Source organism: Macaca nemestrina, chromosome 2, assembly GCF_043159975.1.
Source record: "Macaca nemestrina isolate mMacNem1 chromosome 2, mMacNem.hap1, whole genome shotgun sequence".
NCBI lineage: Eukaryota > Metazoa > Chordata > Mammalia > Primates > Cercopithecidae > Macaca > Macaca nemestrina.
The window spans coordinates 109359602-109382214 of NC_092126.1; the positions used below are offsets into that span (position 1 = coordinate 109359602).

General features: G+C 46.2%; 1 protein-coding gene across 6 annotated transcripts in view; it reads right to left on the reverse strand.

Annotated features, from left to right (window-relative positions):
* LOC105480343 (FYVE and coiled-coil domain autophagy adaptor 1) overlaps positions 1 to 22013 on the reverse strand; it is an 81151-nt gene extending 59138 nt beyond the window's left edge. Inside the window, exons 1-4 of one of the 6 annotated variants that reach the window (XM_011739027.2) lie at positions 21942 to 22013; positions 7823 to 7996; positions 4560 to 4666; positions 2707 to 2832 (exon numbers count right to left, since the gene is read on the reverse strand). In XM_011739027.2, coding sequence (XP_011737329.2) covers positions 2707 to 2832; positions 4560 to 4666; positions 7823 to 7877 — 288 coding nt within the window. In that variant the 5' untranslated portion in view covers positions 7878 to 7996; positions 21942 to 22013. Of the gene's footprint in view, positions 1 to 2706; positions 2833 to 4559; positions 4667 to 7822; positions 7997 to 8494; positions 8880 to 9715; positions 9782 to 12366; positions 13697 to 18767; positions 18896 to 21799; positions 21915 to 21941 lie in introns of those variants that run through there. The other 5 variants (XM_011739028.2, XM_011739023.3, XM_011739025.3 and 2 more) reach the window with 5 other exon arrangements.
* Positions 22014 to 22613: the final 600 nt, after the last annotated feature.

Here is a 22613-nt window from a genome sequence, read left to right on the forward strand (position 1 = left end):
ACTATCTGACTCCAAACCCCTATATTTAATGCCAGTGCTTGAGGCTGTACCACATATTTCCTGACTCAATGGGGTAAACATCCTGGCGTATAGCACCTTTAACTCAGAGCTATATTTCTTCTTACCGCTGACTCAAGGAAATGATACCATATGAAGTAGTTTTAAAAAACAAAAAGGTGTTAAATCTTTTTAACTAGAGAAGCTGTAAGACAATTCCCCATGTGTGTTTCGGGTGCAGCCAGGACACCTGGAAGCGAAGGCAGGCAGAGCCTGGTTTATTGGCTTTACGAAAACCACCATGACATGTCTGCAGATAGACGATCTCAGCAGATTTGCGGGGGAGAATCTTGATGGTATATCCTGTCTAAATCACTTTTTTTTCCACTGACGACTAAGGTGAGAACAAAGTGTTTAGTGGTGATAACCAGGAAATTCAGGCAATTGGAAAGAACTGAGCAAGGCATTGTGCAGGGAAGCGTGTCAATTATACAAACACACACCCTGCAGAATTTCATTAAGACCCTCACATCACAGCCCAGGTCTGTAAGCTCCCAAAGACAGGAGCTTGTCCTTATTTTTGGCAAACTTACCATTATGCCAGCCTTTAGAACATTAAAACTTTTTAATGGCAAACATTTGAGGCTATATTTTTAATCAGGCCCATTAACTGAATTTTATATATATATACACATATAAAATCCATATATATATATATGGAGCTATTTGTTTTAAAAGGTATTTTTAGAGGGAAGGGAACAATAGTTCCTTTGTACTACAAATCAAAATGCTGCATGGTCTTTTTATATTTTGAGATTATGGATCCGCTTTCATTACCTAATTCCTTAATTTTTTTTAGCTTCTAATCAGAACCCACATACCCTATCCTGAGAAGCAATACAACGGCAGCAAAGGACAGGGAATCTGCAGGGTACATGAGAGCTGATTCTGCTTTAAACCAGACCATTGTGCCATGAACCCGACGCCGAGCTACACCCTCATCACAGTGAAGCACAGTCCAAGCTGAGCCCATACTGAACCACCAGAAATGGTTTCTTAGAACCTTCACCTATTTTAGCCTGAATAGCTGCCTCCTACCTCAAAGGGGTCAGAGGGGACCTACAAATGCTTCTTATCCATTAACTCTCACCCTCTCAGTTAAATACCCAGATGGCGACTTCATTATTAAAATTAACCAAGTATCCAGCAACTCACTTAGCCTAGGGATGTTCCAAGCCATTCCAACCAATGATGCCCCCGAGAGCAGTCTTCAACAGAGATGAAACAACTGGACCCTATGGGAAGCAGAGCCTATGCCAGCCACTAAAACACCAACATTCATGCAAGCAAGGAATGCTTTCTGCTTCTAGAAAGCCAGTTTCCATGGCTTCAGACTGTCTAAAGATCTGTCTGCATTATGAGAAAAGAAGAAGAAACTAGCTAAAAAGTAGATGTGTTTTAGCAAGCATTTCATAATCCTGGGGAATGGGGATTAAAACTAAATTTATTTCCAGACTTCAGCTGTCCAAAGTCATAAAGTGAAAGGCTTTAGTTGCTCTGATGCAGTGGCTGAGGAATGAAGAGAGGAGAGTGACAAAGAGAACCCCTTTCACATTTATGATGCATTAAAATTAAAATACCTCATGGACCCAAGTATCCCACCAGACCTTACAAGACTCATCCACACTAACATGGACATTAAAGAAACTCGCAGAACCAGCCCTTTAGAGCCAGGATCCTTCCTCGTCGTCTCAGATGTCAGAGGGTGCAAATGGTGGGAAACGTCCAGCCGTTGATGCCAGCATATCTAACACCGTCATTCTCTATAAGAAGAAAGTCATTCAGCTCCAGCTGGCATGGTTGGTGAGGAGCCCTTCCCAGAATACCTAAGGCTGTGGTATTTGTGGGCAGCCAGCCAAGCAGCAGGAGTGTTGACTTTAAAGTGACTTCACACTCTACTGAAGACATACTGAAAAGAAAGAACAAATGTACAAACCTCCTGTCTCAAATCTAGGGGTTTACCTGCTCCCTGATATGCAAAGTTCTACACTCCTGGATGGACTAGGCTGATGAGAGAGAAGAAAGATTCTCTGAGGGTTGAGGGTGGAAAACAAACAGAGAGTAGAGTGTGAGTGTGTATGTGAAGTATGTGTGTGTGTTTGTTGTTCTGGAGTTTTGTAAAACAGCAAAGCCATGGCATTTTGCTCTTGAGGGGCTCAGAATTGAATGTAGAAAGTTGGCATATCACTATTTCAAGAAATGTTTCTTAAGATCCCACATCATTCTCATTTCAAATCTAAGTTTCCTGGGCAAAGTGTAGGGAAAGCAGCCTAGCAAACTCTAAAGAACTTTATCTCGGAAAATAAATTTTTTAAAAAGATGGAGCCATCCTATGCTGTACACCTCAAGGGCTACCATTAGCAGACTTACAATGTATGTGAACAGGCCACCCTGTTAAGTAACATGTGGGTTGTGGCCTAAGGTACATTCAGGACTCAGCATTCTTCCTCTTGGTAAACACTCACTGAAGTGGTTTTCCCAAGCTTGAGCCACTGCAACAATGAGCACTGAGTATACCTGGACTAGATTTCTTTACCACCCTTAAACTCCCACTTCCTCATTTAGCTGTCTGCAGCAAAGGTCTCTGCAAGATCTGCTTTAAGCAGACAAAAGGAAGACACGAAGTTGTTGGCTGCTTGCTCTGCTTACCTCCGAGATAGACTTGACAAATCGGATCCCATCATTGGCTCCTTTCACCTTGGCCAGGCAGGCACAGAAGTAATCCCAGTAGTCCTTCTTGTTGCCCAGGAGTGTAGCCTTCTCTTTCTGATCAAACTGGGTAGGGAAAGGGACAGGGAGAGGAGGTCCAAACCCACTGCTCTTCATCCCAGCATTTAAATGATAAATAATAACAATAGCTTCTTAGGTGCCAGCACTGGGTGAGACCCTTTATTGGCATTATTTTTATTTATTGGCAAATCAAGGTGTGTTAATACCCTGTTCATATAGTTGGGTGGAAAACCACCAAATTTGTTATTAACAGATGAGAAAGAAATACAAGAAAAGAGTCTTAGCCAGGTGTGGTGGCTCACGCTGGTAATCCGGCACTTTGGGAGGCCGAGGTGGGTGGATCACCTGAGGTCAGGGGTTCAAGACCAGCCTGGCCAACATGGCGAAACTCCATCTCTACTAAAAATACAAAAATTAGCTGGGCGTGGTGGCGGGCACCTGTAATCCCAGCTACTCGGGAGACTAAGGCAGAAGAATCACTTGAAGCCGGGAGGCGGAGGTTGCAGTGAGCCAAGATTACACCACTGCACTCCAGCCTGGGCAACAAGAGTGAAACTCTGTCTCAAAAAAAAAAAAAAAAAGAGTCTTAAGGGCAATATGAAGAGTGTTAACTCTGCTTCGATTTAGGGAAATAAGGTAATGACATTTTATCCCAGTTACTCAACTCTTAAGTTTCAGTATCATTTAATATACCTACAATAAATTTAAATAAATGTCAGCTCTGAGTCATTTCAAATTCAAAACCAAAATGGGCTTAGTTGAAAAAAAGAAAGGCTCAAAAACATTTTTACAATGTTAAAGAGCCAGTTGAAATGGCATGAGAGAGGCAAGTCCTTCAGCACGTTAGGGGCCTTTCCTCTAGTGGGCCCACATACTACGTGCTTTGGTGGGATGTGACGTTGCAAAATAATGGTGTTCACAGTGATACAGGTACACCTTTCTATAACATTTTATAGCATTTTTTTCTGATTACAGAAGCAAGATATGCATATGTTATTAGGGTATCTAGATAAAACAAAACACAAAAATTGAAAAAAAATTTACCACCTAATACCACTACCCTAAAATAACTTCTAGATCATTTCCTTCCTGCCTGTTTTAGTTGCATGCATTTTTCCACATCTGCAGTGTTCGTTACATCAGCACTTTTTGGGCTAAGCAGGGATAAGAGTTATACCATCAATATGTGAAAAGAAAATATCCTGGGCTGACCCCAGAGATTCTGATTCAGTAGGTGGGGGTGGGGACCAAAAATATACTACGAATAAGCTCCCAGAGGATGCTGATGCTGCTGGTCTATGGACTGCACATTGAGTAGCAAAGCTCTAAAACAGAAGCCCATGGATAATCTTTAGAGGGTCCACACACTCTTAGAATCTGCCTGTAAAAATGCGTGATTGTGTGTATACATACACGAATGTCTTTTTGGGAAGACTCTATAGCTTTCACTAAACTCCCAAAGGGGTATGTAACTGTCCCGAAGTTAAGATCCTTGCCATACAGTAACCTTCTGACCTACCTTACAATGACCTAAATCTCTAAAGGATGTTTTTGATTCTCAAAGCCATCCTAAGGGGCAACACTGCAGTTCCCCAAAGGATCACACTTGGAGGATTGAGCTTGCACTGGGGACTCCTCTGACCTTCAATCTAACCACAAGGGCTTACTGGCTCCTTGGGCTTTCTGAACCATATCTTGAATGCTGATGAATCACCCAAGAGGGAGAAAAGAGATACCAATGCAAAAATCAACACATTACAGGCGTCACTTACTTGCAGGAGATACTCAAGTTTATAAGAAAATTTATGCAAGCTGGTGCTGTCATCCGTGATGGGTTCCCCCGCTTCCTGAAATTCTTTGCTTAGTTCTGTCACAGCATCTTTAAGACAACAAATAGGAACATGTAACCACATAGTGACTAAACTCAGAAAGAGAAGCAGGAATAACCCAGGAAGCATGAGGAGCAAGTGGTCAGTGATACAAAGCACCTCTGAAACATAAAAGGGTATGTAAGTATCCATGAGATATAACTCCAAGTCAGGGAGTGTCGAAATGTCCTGAGAGCTCACAGATATTTTACAATGCTTGTTGACTGGGCACATTTCTTGTTTACCATTGTCTGTCCACCACCCAGGGCTAGTAATTTGCATATAGTAGCTGGACAACAAATGTTTGCTGTGTGGATTAATCATTCAGTCCCTGAATACTGACTTCCAGAAAGCTTTATGTTTATCCTAGCCATATTTCAGGTTCTTCACTATAACCCTACTGCTCATTATAGCTAAGTGCAGGATCAGAATACCCAGTATGTAAAAATAATAGTAATGATGATCACAATTCCAACAATGACAACCGCACCTGCTTCTGTTAACTGAGTGTCCTTGAGGGGCTAGGCCTTTACGTGTATTTTTCTCATTTAATACGGCATTGAGAGGCAGGGATTGCCTTATTTTGATGAATCTAAGATGCCATTAATTATAAGATACATCCCAGTTCCATAGCTGTTAAAATGTCAAAAAAAAAAAAAAGTACAGTTTAGAATCTATGAAGTCTGCTATGATTATCCCCCTTTTGCAGATGAGGAGTGTACACAGAAATCAGAGCAGTTGGCCAAAGAACACGGGTAGCAAACAGCAGAGCTGGAATAAGATCCCTGGTTTTCTCAAGAGCTTTCTAACTCCAGAGCCCACCTCTTACCTCTTAACTTCTAAGAGAATCTACCTCCCTGTGCGGAAAAGAGGAAAACCCGCCTTTGCCTCTCGCTTACTACCTCTGCTGTGGGACAGAGGGACTATTGAGACACTGGATTTGGTTTAGATCCTGGAAAACATTTCCCCAGTGGAAATGGTTGGGATGTGCTTGACAAAACGATCTGCTTCTCTGGCAATTCTTAAATTTCTAACCCCTGCTCCCGAGAACCATGGTTAGAAGCAGACCTGTCCAGGACTGAAGCCAAGCCTAAGATGGCTGAAAATGTCGTCAACACTGACCCCTCGGGCAAAGATTAGCAAATGGTGGAGACAGGTTCTTGGGACTGATGCTTACAAGTGACAATTGTCCAGCTGTACCTTCCTAGAAGTGTCTGCAATGGCTGGCACTGACAGCCAGTGAGCCAAGGGCCTGGGAGAGACATAGAGCCTTCCTCCTCAGGTCAGGTAAACACTCGCAGCCTCATCTGGGAACTCCTGAAACTTTGAAGGAGGAGACTCTGGACATGAAATATGAAATGTTCAGCTCTCATCTCTGATACTCTAAATAATATTAGCTTTACAGGAATTACTATCTGATTCTTTGAATAATCTTGAGAAGTGGGTGTTATCATCACACCCAGCTGGCACATGAAGGAAGCGACGGTGTGTTGGAAAGGTGAACGGACTTGTCCAACATTTTCCAGAGTTAAAAAGAGAAGCCAGAAGCTGAGCACACCCCTGCCTGACTCCAAAGTCCTTGAAACTGCTGTCACCAAGAGGGTAAGTGGGCTGCCCTGCAGAGGAGTGAAGGCTGTGTACCACACAAAGACGCCTCTCTCATGGTAGACGCTGTGGATCTGTACGCTTATTAAGACACTTACCAACAGATCACAGTGGAGAGTACGGAGAAAGTGGCATCTTTCAAGAATTCCCATTAAAGTGCTCTGCGGCCTGTGTAAAGGATGTTGAAACCAACCCAGGATATTGTGGGTGGCCAGACTCAGCTGGTACGTGGGACAGGCAATGGTCTAGATCAGAAGCTTTACCTGAGGGTCCCCTATTTCACCCTCTTCCCTCCCAATAAGGACCTCTAGGTCTCAAAGTTATCCTCAAGAACCAGATGTTGAAACACAGAAAAGACTGCCTACTTTATGGAGAGACCTCTTAAAGCTACCGGCAAACTCAGATTTGCAGAGACTGGCATTTTACTTTCTCTGTCTCTCTGCGTAGATTCAAAAAAGCATCTAATGTCTTAGCTGAAAGTAGACTAGAGTGGTTAGGAGCATAGACTGGTGCCAGGCTGTTGGTATAGAAAGAGCCTGGTGCACACAAAATGCCATGTAATTCTTAGCTATCAGAGGCACAAGACACAGTAGACACAAGATTAAAAGCTTGAGAAAGTGTTTTTCATCTTGTTGACTTTAGAACTTCAGAATGAGAGCTGCATTGTGGACGGGCTAGGCCAATGGTTCCTGGCATGGGAGATAACTGCTGGTGGTGTCCAAGCGGTTAGGAGCCTGGGCTTTTAGTCTGTCACGAAAGTGTCACAGCAGACTCTGCAGGCATGGAGGAAGTGGTCAGCTTCAGACTGTGTAGTATCAAGCGTTCTGGAGCTCCACATTGCTTAAAATCAGCACTGGTGATGAGTGGGGACGGAAAACATAAAAATTCTGACCCCTGGGACAGCATCTGAAAGAGTGAAACTTGGAATTTGCAGCCAAAAAGAAAATAGTCCGTTTCTCCTGAGTCTATGAAGCTTTATCTGCACCTTCCTCTGCCTTGCTTTTCTCCAGTGAGATAAGGGATACAAGTCACAGCCTCTCTCAGTGGACAATGCTGAGCTCAGGGAAGTCTGGGAGGCAGCAGGCCTGGACCTACAGTGCATCCCAGGCAATGGGCCGTCCACCAGCCAGGACCCAGTGGGGCAGCAAAACAAGACAGGTGGGTCTCTGTCGTTCCTGCTCAGTGGGAGAAAGAACATTCTTTCCCAAAGGAGCCAACTTCATCAGCGCTCAGAAATTTGGGATTTAGCCAAAGACTTAACAGGCAGCTTGAAAACACACATATGTGCGCTAATGGAAATCAGACCCAGTCCTGGAGCAGGGTGTATGATTTTGTTTACAAACTGGCTTTACAGTCCTCTGAAAGGAAACCAGGCAAACTTTCCAAGCCTTACACAAGGCGGATATTTGAGCCCCAAATATTTCAATGTGATGTGACCTGAGGACTCCAATTACTCGTGGTGTGAACAAAAATGAAAGGGTTGAATTTCAACTGGCAACAGCAAAAAGCCCTGCCACAAGTCCCTCAAAACCAAACTCAGTCTGCCCAGCAACCTACCATACCTTGCAAGTCTCGGATGATTCTCTGGAGCTGGCTCTCTGCATTGGTGGAGGCCATGGTGAGTTTGCCTTTCTTGTCTGTGTGTCTCCTGCTTGGGTCCGGAGGAAGGAGGAAGGCTCAGAACTTCGGCCCTCCGTGGCTGTCTGCTTAGCAGTGGTCAGACTCCATGGTGGCACCTGCACAGAGGAAGAGGAGGCCATGGAGGAAGCAGACACAGACACAATTTAACGACAATATTAGAGAACTCTGCTCTGGGCAGAAAGGTCCCCCTATCTGGGTGTATTCCCTCAAGAGGAGGGCTTGACCTTTCTGTGTGGGCCTTGCTCTGTGGGCACTCTCTGGTTTGTTTCTGACACACTTATATTCAGACACAGTGACCTGATTTGGGGCTTAACAAGAAATTAGATCAATCATATTGCGGCCTATTCTTTCTGAGCTCACTGTCCATTCACCGTAGATAGGACTGCCTTACTTTCCTTTAAAAAGCCACCCAGTGGCTCTCTCCACCCTCTTATACCAAAGGCTACATGGAACCAGTGCAGCCCAGCTTCAGACAGCTCTGCTAAGCCTAAGGATCCCTATCTCCCCCACACACTCTCTAGCCTTTCTTTCTCTGAAGAACGGTCAGTCTCTAGCCAGTTAGTGCTAGTGGGGGAGAGGATAAGGACACATACCCTCAGAACTTCTGGACCAAGGAAAGCTGGGCTTGCCTGGCAAGGTCCCCTTCGTTGGGAGGCTTGCAGCCTCCAGCTGCCCAGAGTCCAACTCAGCCTGGGTGTGCAGATGCTGCCTGGCCTTCTCTCCAGAGGCCTGCATAGCCCCTGCACCAGGCAATGGATGTGTCTCTATTTTTAAGTTTGGTTCCAGTCCTCTCCCAGCTAGTGAGTCCTGAGTTATCAGCCCTACTTGGGCAGCTGTTGAAGTGATTTAACCGTAGGGCTGAAGGCCAACAGAAGTTAAAGAGATGTGAGTACACGGGAAAGAGGTCTGGACATGCATCCGGAGATTCCTACGTCCTTTAAGAACCTCTCATTCTTCCCTCAGATATCCAGTGCAAAGTTGTAATGTTTCCTGGCAAAGTAGATAGCAAGGCTAGAGTTGGCTGTGGCGGCAGCCAGCACTAAATGAGGGTCTATTGCGTGCAGGGCTCTGTTACGGGCTTTACATACAAGATCACTTTTAATTCTCACAATCACCCTGGTGGCGCAGATAACATCATCCCTGTTTACAAAGGAGAAAATGATGCTCAGAGGAGTCATGTAACTTGTTTAAGGCCATGGGCCAGTGAGGCGAGGAATCACATTGAACTCTGGTCAGTCTGATTTCAAACCAGGTGGTTTTTCCAATAAGTCCTACTGACTTTTTAAGACTGAGCCATTGTCACTACAGCAAATGACCAACCACTTCCACCGGCTCGAGGTACCACCATGAACTCCAGTGTCTCCCAAGCAGTGTGAATACTCTGAGTGTTCTAACACAGGCCACCTCTCACTCTCCCACTGCCACCTTGCCCTCATGGCTCCAGGAGTCCAGGCAAGCAGATCCCGGCATGGAAATCACCCCAGCCACAAGCTCCTCCAAATATTTACATAAGGATTCCTGCCTCTGCCCAAGGAGAGAAGGGCCTATCACAGGGCGGAGATAACTGGAGCCTATTTTTAACTAACTAGCCAATGTAGCTATGACTCAGTGCAAACAAGGCCCAAAGAGGACTTCTCTGGCTTAGGAGGAAGGAAACAGACATATGCCTGTACCACAGTCCCAGGAATTCATGGGCCCCAGAGAGAAGAGCTTCAGGGCAGCCACAGAGAAGCCCCCAAACCTCCCAACAAGTGTTGGCACCCATCCATCAGGGACACCAACCTGAGGATAGGAGTGCTTTATGAGAAGCCTACCTGCCCATCCCTGGGTGTCTCTCCAGGTCACCAGCTGAACACAGGGCCTGAGCAGGGACCAGCCAGCGCCCTAGAGAGAGCCAGAGAGGATAAGGATGTCCACTATCAACACACAGCTGCCCCAGCACATTCCATCAAGTGCCTACTATGTGCAGGCTGGGGATACAGAGGCACACAAGACACAGTCCATCCCTGGAGGAGCCTGGCTACCCATGAAGGAGACAGATGGAAGAATATCACATATCCAGATACAGTGGAAGAGGCCCACATAGAGATATGGATAAAAAGGCATGGGTACTCAGTACTGAGAAGATATGAACTATGGGTATACAAAACATGGAGGAATCTGAAATGCCCTGTGCTGAGTCAAAGAAGCCTCTGAAACCACTACAACTGTGCAATCCCATTTATATGCTATTCTGGCAAAGGCAAATCATTAGGAGAGAAATCACATCAGCAGCTGCCAGGGTCTAGGGGAGAAGGGAGGGTCTGGCTACAAAAGAGCACAGGAAAATATGGGGGGCAATTATGTTGAGTGCCTTGATTACGGTGATGGTTACATGGCTATATGTATTTGACAAGCATATACTTGTCACAACTCATATAACTAAATTATCTCTCACAAAAAAGCAGCATTTTGATGAATTTGTTAAAAAAAAATGCAATGGGATCTGAGAAAGGGAAAATTTAATTCAGCTTGGGGAAGGGAGAAGTGGTAGACACTCTGTGATGGCCAGGCCTAAAAAGTGAACAGGCGGTCACTGGAGAGAGCCAAGAAGGAAAGGAAAGGCATACAAGAGTAAAGGCTGTTTCTCTATCTGCATTCCTCTTATTTGGCTGCTGCCAACACAGAGGAGCTTGCAGTCTCTGAGAGAAATAATCCTGGAGGAAGACGACTGGAGTGATACCCTGTGAGTCTTTAAATGCAGCCCACTGGGTCTGTGTGTACACTTCTGACCATGTCCGTGGAGAGGGCGGAGCTTGGGAAGGAGGTGATAGTAACAACAGATCCTGAGTAGCTCATCCAGGCTGCGCCCAGGACAATGAAGGAACCACACAACCAGCTGGATTTTCTGGAAACTAGCCCTAACTGGAGTCTGGCAAGAGGGAAACAATGTCTGCAAACCAAAACCAGTATCTTGGCATCATGAGCCTGAACACAGATGGCAACACGCTCCTTTAAGACTTCTTGGTGCTTTGGTGACACTGCCCTTGTGTCAGCCCAAGGCAGGAGACCTTCCTGTCTGACCTTGGGAGTGTGCTCTTGGCTGGTGTCAAGTTCCCAGGTCCTGGGGTGAGCTGTTCCCAGCCACTGATTACACAAGCTGATTTTCCAAAGAGCCTGTGTCACCACTAGTATAATGAGCCCTAACAAACTGCCTGCCAGGCCTATGGGGTGCAGTGGGCTTCCCCACTCTGGCTCTGGGTCATCACCTCACAGGGATTCAGGAAGTAAATCAGAGCTTCCATAGAGAACATGGTCACCATGGGGATGCTATTTTCATGAACTCAGCATCTTGCCCTGCTAGATCCTCCATCTCGGTCTGAGGTCATTACTAACCAACAAAAGGCACAGAATGGGCACCAACTCTCTCCAAACATGGCCAACTTCCTTGTGTCTCTAGATAAGCTTGCCCTTTCATTGAGGGAATCACAGACTCCTGGCATGAACCAGCATGATCCTGACATCTACAACCCATTAGCAAATGGCTCTCCCAACTCAGGAGACACTCAAAGCTCTGTACCCACTACCATGGCTGCCTCAGCACCAGGGTAAGGACTCCAGGACACACATACCTCACAGGTCCCTCAGTGTGCCGACCACCTCATAAACCCACAGTCCTCGTTGCACAACATGTAAAAACCTTCATTGCTGTCTCTGACAGGCTCTTTCAAGTATCAGAGAAATGAGTTTTATAAAATCTTTGGAAGCATTGAATTTCCTTGCCAACAACTCAAAATTATGTTTAAGCCTATCCAAAATGTCTGAAAACATCCAATTTTCTGATAAAGAGGAAAAGGGATTCAATGCATTTTTAAAAATTCTTATTTTTCACTTGGTACTAGTGTATGAGTTCCTAACTAAAGTGACTTAGATATCATTTTAGAGGTAAAGGACCTTCTCTGACCTCCAAGTGTTTTCTATACCTGCCCAGATGCCCTAAATGCCTTAAACAATAGCAACAGCAATTTAGTCAACTTAAGATACAAAGATGCTGACTGACTCATGTAAACATATTTACGCTATGATGCAAGTGACTAATACTCATAATATTGCCCAGAAACCGGCTCAGACAGCAGCAATAATAGCATCCGAGTAGCCATACAAGGAAAGAAGAATCATCAGGGGAGGAGGAGGTTGGAGGTGTGGAAGTCAACCTTTCTCCGCCTTTAAAATTTTGCTCCCAACACAATAGCTAAGGGCTGACCCAGAGAGGGCACCTTACAGTTGGATTCCACCCCCAGTCCCAAATAAGGAGGAGCCTACCAGTTGTAAAGTCCCCCCTGACCAAGAAAGAATGTTAAGGACAAGGATGGTTAAAAAGGCAGAAAAGCCTTTCTGGAAGAGTCCATCACCTAGGCCTGGCTCAGCACACCCAACGGCATCTAGCTAGTTACCACCTACAGAAAGGGAGGCACTTGGCTGGTACCTGCAGCTTCGAAGGCCTGGAGGTCCTGCTGGAACAGGGGCTGGAACAATCAGTGGGCAGGCAGACTGTCCTTCCCAGAGCTTCCAGAGGGTAGCTAGGAGAGTGCTCCGGAGTTTGCCAGAGGGCAGCTCAGAGGCAGGCATTTCAGCACACGCATGTGAACAAAGACTTATTAGGTGACACAACCCTTTGGACCTGTGATTAAAGTGTTAACCCACTGCATGCCTGGGTCATCTTTCCCAAACACTCCTTCTTGCTTGTCATCTTCTCTTTTTCTTAAAGGGAATGAGAACTTGAGGTTTTGCCATGGATTCTTGAACCTTCTCTTGGTACCCTCCCTTCCACCAACAATAGCAGGTTCCTTGGTTGCTCTCCCAGAACACACACAAAAGGGCCAATATTCCAGTCCACGGACCCCAGAGAGCAGGGCTGAGAGGGTTCTGAGGGGTTGCTTTTGGATCTGGGGGAAGTCAAGTCTTTTTTTAGTGAGGTGGGCAGCTGCTCAAGGGAGGAGCCACACCTCTGTACTTGAAGCTGTGGGGCTGAGAAAATATCCAAGAGGTGACAATGACAGGCATGAGAATCTGGACAGTCTCTGGAACAACTGCATCAATAATTGAGAATTCAACTGGTACATCTACTCCTGCCCCAAAGAATACAGGCCCAACCTAGGTGGGGAAAAACTACAGATCTCCAAAATTATATGCTCTGGGACCTCTCCTGACCCAAGCATCAAGGGGGTCAATCCAGCCAGTTATGAGCTAAGAACTGAATCTCTGATAGAATATGACATGGCCACAAAACATGGCCTTGAGGAAGCAGCAGGTAACTTCTGTGTGCTAACAAACCGCCAGCCAGGTAAAAGGTATTTTTTGGCAGCACGATGAAGAGGCAAGTCTGAACCACGAGCCGGGGCTACAGCTGTGAAAAGGGGCGGTGGGTGGAGCTCTGACCTTTAAGGAACTCAGGCTCAGCGGGAGAAACAGATAACATATACCCCAATAAACTTACAAACAAGTAAGAAGGAGCACTTGAGGCCTGGTAAGTGCTTTCATGAGAACAAGTGAACATACAAGGTACCTCACTGTACTCTGCTCATGATTCTCAGCCCTCACTGCAGTCTCATGTTATGCTTCTGTGGCTTCTGGGGACATTTGGTAATTTTTTGTTCAATCTCTGTTCTTTCTACTTGTCCGTAAACTTCATTGCTGTTCATGATTTCCCCTAGCACAGTTCTAGCACATGGAGAGCCCTCAATAAATTACTGCTGAATGAATGAATGAATGAATTAGACAAAACAAAACACATAGATCCTTGCTCCACCAACCAAACTAAACTTTGAGGCACAGAAATGTACTAAGATGTAAATACTACTAATCTTTCAATGGTGGCAACATGAGCACTTTTTTTTTTTTTTGAGATGGAGTCTCGCTCTGTCACCAGGCTGGAGTGCATTGGTGCAATCTCAGCTCACTGCAACCTCCACCTCCCAGGTTCAAGTGATTCCCCTGCCTCAGCCTCCTGAGTAGCTGGGACTACAGGCGTATGCCACCATGCCTGGCTTTTCCTTTTTTTTTTTTTGTATTTTAGTAGAGACGGGGTTTCACTATGTTGGCCAGGATGGTCTCAATCTCCTGACCTCAGGTGATCCACCCGCCTCGGCCTCCCAAAGTGCTGGGATTACAGGCATGAGCCACCACGCTCGGCCGTCATGAGCACATTTTTAAAAAAATTCTATTTCTCTGATTTTTCAGTTTTCTTTTATTAAGCATAAACTATTTGTATGTTGACTAAAATAACGCACTTAAAACACCACGTAGAAATTGTGAACATTATGTTTTAATTACTGTAAAAATATTGTGAGCTATTATTTCCAGAGTGAATAGAATAATATAATTCAGGGATGGATGAAGTGTGTCTACTCCACACTGCCTACCTAGCATCTCTTTATAAACAGACCTCTGGTGTCCTGAGAGCTCAAGTGGCTGCTGTCAGACATGGGTACAAATCTCTTAACCCAGCTTGTGAGGCCCTTTACAGATGGTCTGCCTGACCTCGCTAGGGATAGGCCCATCCTCTCTCTTGTCCCTCCTCCTTCCCTCCCTCCCCACTGCCTATGTTCGGGCCTCCCTGCGCTGCCCTTCTGTGGCTGGGCCCTGACTCTGGGGTTTGGATGCTCTGCTCCCTCTGCCAAGGCCATGCCCTGCCCAGCTCATGCTCCCTACACCTTCCTCTGGCCAGCTGCTCCAGTCTCTCTGGGTTTGGTGTGGACAGGAGGAAGTGTGAACCACAATTCGGTTCCTGAGGAAGCCTTACCACAGCCTCCTTCACCCCATCCTGGAAAATGGAAAGCACCGCCACCCTCACAAACAACCCTGCTAACCCAAACCTCCTGTCAGGGGGTGAATTGTGCACCCCACCCCACCGTATTCCGATGTTGAAGCCCTAACCCTCACACCTCAGAATGTGACTGCATTTGAAGACAGGGCCTTTAAAGAGGTAATGAAGATTAAATGAGGCCATGAGAGTGGGCCGGAATCCAATCGGACTGGTGAGTTTATAAGGGGAATTCTAGACACACACAAGAGATACCAGGGATGCACAAGCACAGAGGAAAGGCCACGTGAGGGCACGGCAAGAAGGCAGCCGTCTGAGAGCCAAGGAGAGAGGCCTCAGGAGAAGCCAAACCTGCCAGTGGCTTGATCTGGGACTTCCAGCCTCCAGAACTTTGAGAAAGTATATTTCTGTTGCTTAAGCCACTCAGTCTGTGGTATTTTGTTATGGCAGCCCTAGCTCCAATACACCTCCCAAGGCCCTTGTTTCTCCATTCCTGAAAGTGTGCATCTGACACCATCAACAAGGCAACCTGGGGCGGGGAGGTGCTGGTGGGCCTGGGTTCTGTTACACTTCTTGGGGAGAAGCATGACAACAGCAGTACTAGCCCGGGTGTAGAGGGCAGGGGGTGGGGCTGTGCCACAGATGGGAGGGGCACGCAAGACCCAGGATGGCTCTGAAGCTAGAGTTGGAGTAATGAGCAAGATATTTTCTTCTCTCTTATCAGTGGTAGCCAAGTTTTGTCAAATTGGACCCTATTTAGATTTTGGAATCAGACTAGTTACATGAACTTTCCATTATGTATTATGCAACAAATAATGCAGCAAAGATCATGCCATAGTTGGGTGAGACCCAAGGTATATTTAGCTTACTCAATTATTTTTAGGCACTCTATCTGTCCTGGGGAAGTCATTTGACCTCTTCCTACCTTTCTTTTTTCGGATGCAATGTTGAGAACTAAACTTCCTTCATGTGAATTAATTAAGAATCGCTACCCTTGAAGGAGGTGGGAAAGGGGGGTAACAGACATTCTCAGTGGCAAAGGCTTCTAAATGTCCCCTCCCTGCTCCTGACCAAGTCTACAGATACCCTGGAAAAAGCATCTGGGGCTGCAGAGTCAACTTCAGGAAATTCCTTCCAGCTCCATTTTAAAACACTGTTTCTGGTTCAGCTGTCCTGCCCTATCCTGGACTTCACATAGGGATTCTTCTCTTGGCCTTGCCCCCTGCATGCTAATGGTTTTCTTGGAATGCTTTTTTTGGTCCGAGCTTTTCTTTTGTATGCTAAGGACTTCCCCTAACTCGGTTTCCTGGGACTGGCCTAGGGTACAGCACTCTAGATTCCTGAGGTCGTTGGCCAGATCAGCCCTTGGGTCCCAGCCACAGGGCCACAATATTATACCCAAACCACAGATTCTCCTTAAGTCTTTCATCAGAACCACACTGATGTACACATCCTCCAAATGGCATCCGGCCTAATGGGAAACAGGTCCTTGGTGCCTTTCAAATGCCACAGAGACCCAAGTGAACATGAAGGACCACTGGAGGTTACTAAACCAACAGGCTGACTGGCTCCAATGTGAGAGAAAAGGGATAAAACTGCTCTTGCCCAACTGAGCACAGCTTCTGCCACCCTCCTCTTCTCAGAGCCATGGGGCCCATTTGCTCCGAGGCAATGGCTCTTATTATGGGGGCAGTACAGATATTTCAGCCACTTTTAGTGATGTGTCAACAAACAGCAAGAAGGTAAACAATATTTCCATAGGTAGACCCACAGAAACATTCCAATTCCCACCTATTGATTTATTTAATTGCTTAAATAGAGGCTCTTATACCAATAAAGAGTTCTTATTTTCTTGAAACTGGCATTGAGATCACAAACAAAATACTATTTATCTTTTTACTAAGACAAGAACATAGCAGGCATGACATGAGCAGATGTTGCCCTGATCATAATGGACTCATCTGTGCTCACAAGTTGCCTCTGTAATCACAGGCACCAGTTAATGACCCTTACCTGCTGCCTAGGGCTGCTTGCAGTGAACATGGCCCCTAACTCTGGGTGCCTACCAAGGGTTTCCACCATAAGACCACAGCTAGACAACACACTTCCTCTGCCTCATGTTTAAAGACATTCTAGTCTTGAGTCACCAAAGCTGTGTCTTTGGAATCTTCAGTAAACAAAAGTTACCTGTCAGCTACACTTCTCCCCTAAAGGGAAGCAGGGTGGGTTGGGGTGAGGGGGCTGCCTTTTCTTGCGTACCTACTTCGTATGCTTGAGCCAGCAGCCCACAGCCTCGGTGACCAATATGGATCAAAGCTACCAGCTGCTCTGATCTTGCTCTGTTATGGGTGATTCCTCTCATCACAAACATCTATGGGGGCCATCCCCCTCAAAAAGGACCAGGTTAAAAACTTGGCTCCTGAAATTATATTGGTGCTCCAAACCTAGCCCCAAGGGGCAAAGGTCATCCAAACAACAGCTAAAGGATCACTGCCTGAGACTGCTACCAATCTCTAAAGTAACTGCAAAAAAAAAAAAAAAAAAATCAAAGTAAAATGTTAAGAATTGAGTATACGGATATTCACCATACAATCCTTTCAGTGAGTCTGTATGTTTATTTTTCTAATAAAATATTAAAAACAATTTAAAAAGTAAACGAAGTGCTACACGAAGATAGATACTTTGAACGTAAACAGATAAACTCTATTTCCTAAAGTAAGAGCCTTTAGGAGAGATCCTATTAATCAGAGGAGGCTGAGATCCATCACTGTAACAATTAGCTCTTATTTCCGGGGTGATAATAACCACGTTGCACAACTAGTATGGGGCATTCAATGCTTTCAGAACAGTGGTAGTCACAGAAGGGAGGGTCAAGTAGAGCTCACTCAACAGGGGTCCACTTCAGAAGGTGGGAACTATGGAAAGCAGAAAACCTTGGCATGATAGCTCCAGCTCCCCACCCCTCCCCTACACCAGCCCCCAACACCCTCCAGCCGCATTAGGCAGATGGCAGGGGAATTAAGCTTGCTGCCACAGACCACAAGTCCTGCAGGGGCAGGAGAACCAGTGAGCAGATTAAGCCCTGGATCCTCTGTCCCCCAAAAGCCCCTGACCCATTTCTCTGTTGGGAAAGGAAACTGCTGTGGTAAGACTAGCAGAGGGGCTGAGAGGCTCTGGCCAACACAGGCAGTTTCAACAAGTGTTCTATATAGATATATATATATATATGTATTTTTTTTTTTCTGGAGGGGACACCCAATGGGAACGGTGAAGAGTGACAGGGACATCAGAGAATACATGTGCTTTAACAGGGGGCCACGCGGCTAACGTGTCAACCACATGTGCTTTTCTTACAAAAAATAAAATTCCGCCATCCTCCCCGCTCCGCACCACACCCCGCCAGGTTTCAACAGCACGGACTCCAGGCCATGAGTGCAGTGCCGCCGCGCCAGAGACAACAGGTGTTTCGGGAAAAGACCTCTGGGGGCTGGGGCTATCTCCAGACCCTGCACATGGGCACAAGGGGCAGTGGATAGTGAATAGGCCTTGGCCAAAGTATGGGCCGGGAAGAAAGAAGCATCCCTTCCTGGGAAGAGGGGAGAGATCCGAGCACCAGCGGAGCCTTGCAAAGTGAAGGTCTGGGCTGTCCCGGCCCAGGAGGGCCAGAAACTAAACTTCCTAAAGACCACGCAGGCAGGAACTCGGGGGCCTGCCCCATTCTGTGCTAAAGGATCCAGGCTTGTTCTGAGACGCCGCACGGTGGGCTCCTTTCCTTTGCGGCCCCTCGGCCGTCCGGGGTCTTGGAACTGGTGTTTGGGGTCTGTCTTTCTCACCGACCAACAAAGGCAGGCTGGGTGCCTGGGCCGGCTTCCACGGGCCCGAAGTGCTTCCCGGCCCGCTGGGCAAGGACTGGGGAGCTCCGGCAGGGTCTGAGGGAGACCTGGGAGGGGCGGGGACTGTAAGGGCAGCAGGTGACAAGCCGCGCCCCGACCGAAGCTCTCGGCTCCGGGATCGTGAGCGACCCAGGTGCCCCCAGAGTCCAGACGGTCTCCCGCGGCACTTACGCGCTCGTGGGTCCTCCGCCGGGCAGAACCGAAACTTTCTGGGGCCAAGCGGAAGAGGATGGGACCGCGGTGCCGACGGCCATGACACGCACACCCGGCGGCTGGCGGGGGCGGACTACAGCTCCCGGCGTGCTCCCTGGGGCTGAGGCCTACAACTCCCGTCGGACCCCCCCGGGACTCAGACTACAACTCCCGGCGACTCCGCAGAGCCGGGGTTAACTGCTCCCACCGCCCTGTCCCCGGAGCGCCTGTCCCACCCTACGACCCAAGCTGCCCCGGGTTAACCCTTGCAATCCCGGAGGGCCACAAATCAAATGTCTGGCATCTTGACAAGGCTGTTCTTGTGTGGCTAAGGAGCACTCCAAATGTAGCTAATTCGAGTTGAATTGTGCACGTGCTCTACGTGTGAAATACACCTACGTACCAAAGAGTCCGAAGAATGTTAACTAGCTCATAAATTTTTAGTGATTGCGTGTTAAAATGATAATATTTTAATATATTGGAAAATAGAAAAGCATGTATTGGTGGGCCGAATTTCTCATCTTTTAATCCAACTTACTTCTTAATATCAGGGTCTTACTTAAAATTAGTGCTCAAAAACTACGTGTTTATGAACTACCACCCCTAACTTTGGCCCCATCCTCAGCCCACCTTCTGTTTATAAGATGGATGTTGCAAAGCACTCTGGAACTGAATATGATAGAACAAAATGCATTCAATCAATGTCTGTTATGGGGACAGTAGTAAAGAGAAATGCTAAACGGGGACTTTGGCCTGTAACTGACTGCATTCCTTAGCTGTGGCTGGCTATCCTTTACTCTCTGCCCTAGTTCTCATCATTTAAGCCAGAAACACCTCTCTCCCTCATAGGACCTAGCTCGTGGTATCCAGTCAGTAACTGTGGTGGCCCAACACCCTTCTAAATTGAGGAAGCAGGGTGTTGTCTGAGTAGAATGATACAGAAAGAAAATCAATTTCTTAGTTGAGTTTAGGCTATGACATCTCAGCCATCTAATTTTATAAATTAGATGTAGCTAAAACAATGAGTTAGAGGGATAGAGTTGTCAGTTGGGGGTGGGGTTGCAAGGAGGTACATGAATACAAGTGATTTTCACTCTTGTTAACAGAAAGGAAAACAGAAAGAAAAAGGGGAGAGTGAGAAGATGATAAAGAGAAAAGTAATCAACGTAGTGGTCTAAGAGAAATCATTGCTCCAACCACTGTCTCAACAGCTTCATGCAATATTAAGGATGAGAGAGATTTTAATGTTGGTCATCTGGTCCAATATCCTTGTTTGAAACTGTCCCGGGGGAAAGGGGGAAAAAACCTCCCTCAAACCGTGTTTTTCCTCTACTCTTACACAACAACAACAATCATCAACACAGGAGAATACTTTGGTGACCAGATGTGTATGGGGTTTTCCCCACACACTGAGCAGCGGACCACACCTGGGTGTCCTCCAGTTCAATTCTGACACTATCTACCTGGAGTATCAGATCTCACAAGTGGAGGGCTCAGTCCCCAAGACTGTCTCCTCACCTTTAAACACCAGTTGTAAGTCTGGGCCTCCGGAACTTCTGAATGACTGACTTCAAGTTGGGTTCCCATGACACCCTCTTTGGGTTCAGCTAATTTGCTAGAATTGGAGGTTCATAGAACTCAGAGAAACACATTTACTGGTCTATTATAAAGGATACTGCAATGGATGCAGATAAAGAGACACGTAGGATGAAGTGTGGGGGAAGGGGCGTGGGGCTTCCGTGACTTCCCTGGGTAAACCACTCTTCAGTAACCTCCACGTGTTCAGCTATCCGGAAGCTCCCTGAATCCAGTCTTCTTGGGCTTTTATGGAAGTTTCGTGATGTCAGCATTGCTTCCCCCAGGGTATAGGGCAGGACCCTCTCTTGGGAGGGTCTTAAGACCTACAATCAGAAAGTCGGGGGAAGATTAGAGTCCTGCCTTAGAGCAGGTGAAAGGAGGGCAGAAGGCCAGAGAGACTCGGTTTCCCGAAGCCTAACATACCTAACATAACAAAAGACTGTAACAAGAGCTATGGGAGTTATGAGCCAGGAACTATGGATGAAAACCAATATAAATAGATAGGTAGGTAGGTAGGTGGATAGATAGATAGATAGATATCATAATACCACAGAAACTTAGACCCAAAAGCAGTTTGAAAAGAAGAGGAAAACAAACCTAGTATTTATTGAGGACCTATATGCCAGTCCCTAGCCCCCGCCCCAAAAAAACAAAAACAACAACAGAAACCCATACAGCATTGTATTTAAAACTTGCAGCCACTCTGTGACATAATTAGTATTCATTATCCTACTTTGAAGATGAGGAGACGAAGCTCAGAGAGGTTAAATGACTGTCCTTGTCCACCCACCTAATAAGTGGTGGAGAGTGGTGGAGGCTGGGGTAGAGCTGGGGGCGCCTGAGGGGTCTTCCGTCACCCAGCACACTGCCAGATACAGGGAAGGTTAACAAAATCACTACTGTTCAGGTAGTTTAACATGGATTTCCTTTATAGATAGAGCTGAGTATTTCAAACTATCATCTTTCAAACAAACATACAAACAAATGCGGCATATTCTTGTGTTCTGATGTGAATACATATTAAGAGATCAGATTCAAAATCACCAAATCCCCACATCCTCTCCTTATAGCCTTAACAAGCAGCAGAAGAGGAGACTATTCCTCACTGGAAGCTGACCATACCCACAGCCCTGATGAGGGATGAGGCTCTTGGAGTGATTGTCAAGGGCTTTGTATGTGCCAGGTGCCATGTTATGTGTATTCCACACCTGGTTTAATTTTATCTTTATATCAGTCTTATGATACATAATTATCCCCATTAAGCAGATAAGCAAACAGCCTTAGAGAAGTTAGCTAATTTGCCTAAAGCCCAAACCTTATAGTGGTAGAGACAAATTTTGAGCTCAGGTCTGTCCGATTAGAGTTTAAGCCTTTAACCACTGTGATGGCAGCTCCTTCCGTGGGGCAGCCATGTGCTCTGCCAAGGACCCTACCATTGTGGCCCCTGCTGGTCAGGCCAGAAGTGGATGCCAGCCATGCCAATGGCCTGGGGTGGCAGTTCAAAAGAGTCAGCCTCCTCTTGATAGTCACTGGTCAATTAATCTCTCTGCTGGAAGATTCAAGTGTAAGACTCACAGAAGGATTCAGAAGTTGATTGCAGAATCAACAGCTCTAAGCTGGTTGAGCTATCTTCCCCTACAGAACACAGATTTTCAGTAACGACTCATAGACAATGCAGAAGGATGTGGACCTCAGGGCTCCGGAATTTGTTTTGAATTCTGACATGTATGTTTTCCAGAATTTTTTCTTCATGACGCTACTATTGACTTTTCTCCTCAACCCTTCATCAACTGAAAACTTTTGAAATTTTAAAATAAGCTCTTGATAATACAGAGTTAGACTTTTTCCATTTTGAGTGATAGTAATAGAAAATAGCATTTCCCACAGAATAAGGGCACTATTCTTCCTGGTTCACCCAAGAGAGCCCGTTATCCCAGCATGAATATTCATAGCACTTCTGTTCACTCCCAGTGGTGTCCCATTTTCTCAATACATTATAGTTACTGTTCGGGAAAAACTCTCAAACCGGTTTTCCTCTGTTGTCACACCACAACAATCAACACAGAAGACTTCTGTATTTCCTGAGGATTCCTTTCCACCAGCAAGCAAGCAATCACTTCTGCAGCAGATACCAACTGGGTGTCCTCCAATTCAATTCTGTCACTGTCTACCTGAAGATGGTGTCAGATCCTGCCATTTTGGGACCCAGAACCCAAGAATCATGCTTCCCTCCTTAGATGCCAGTCA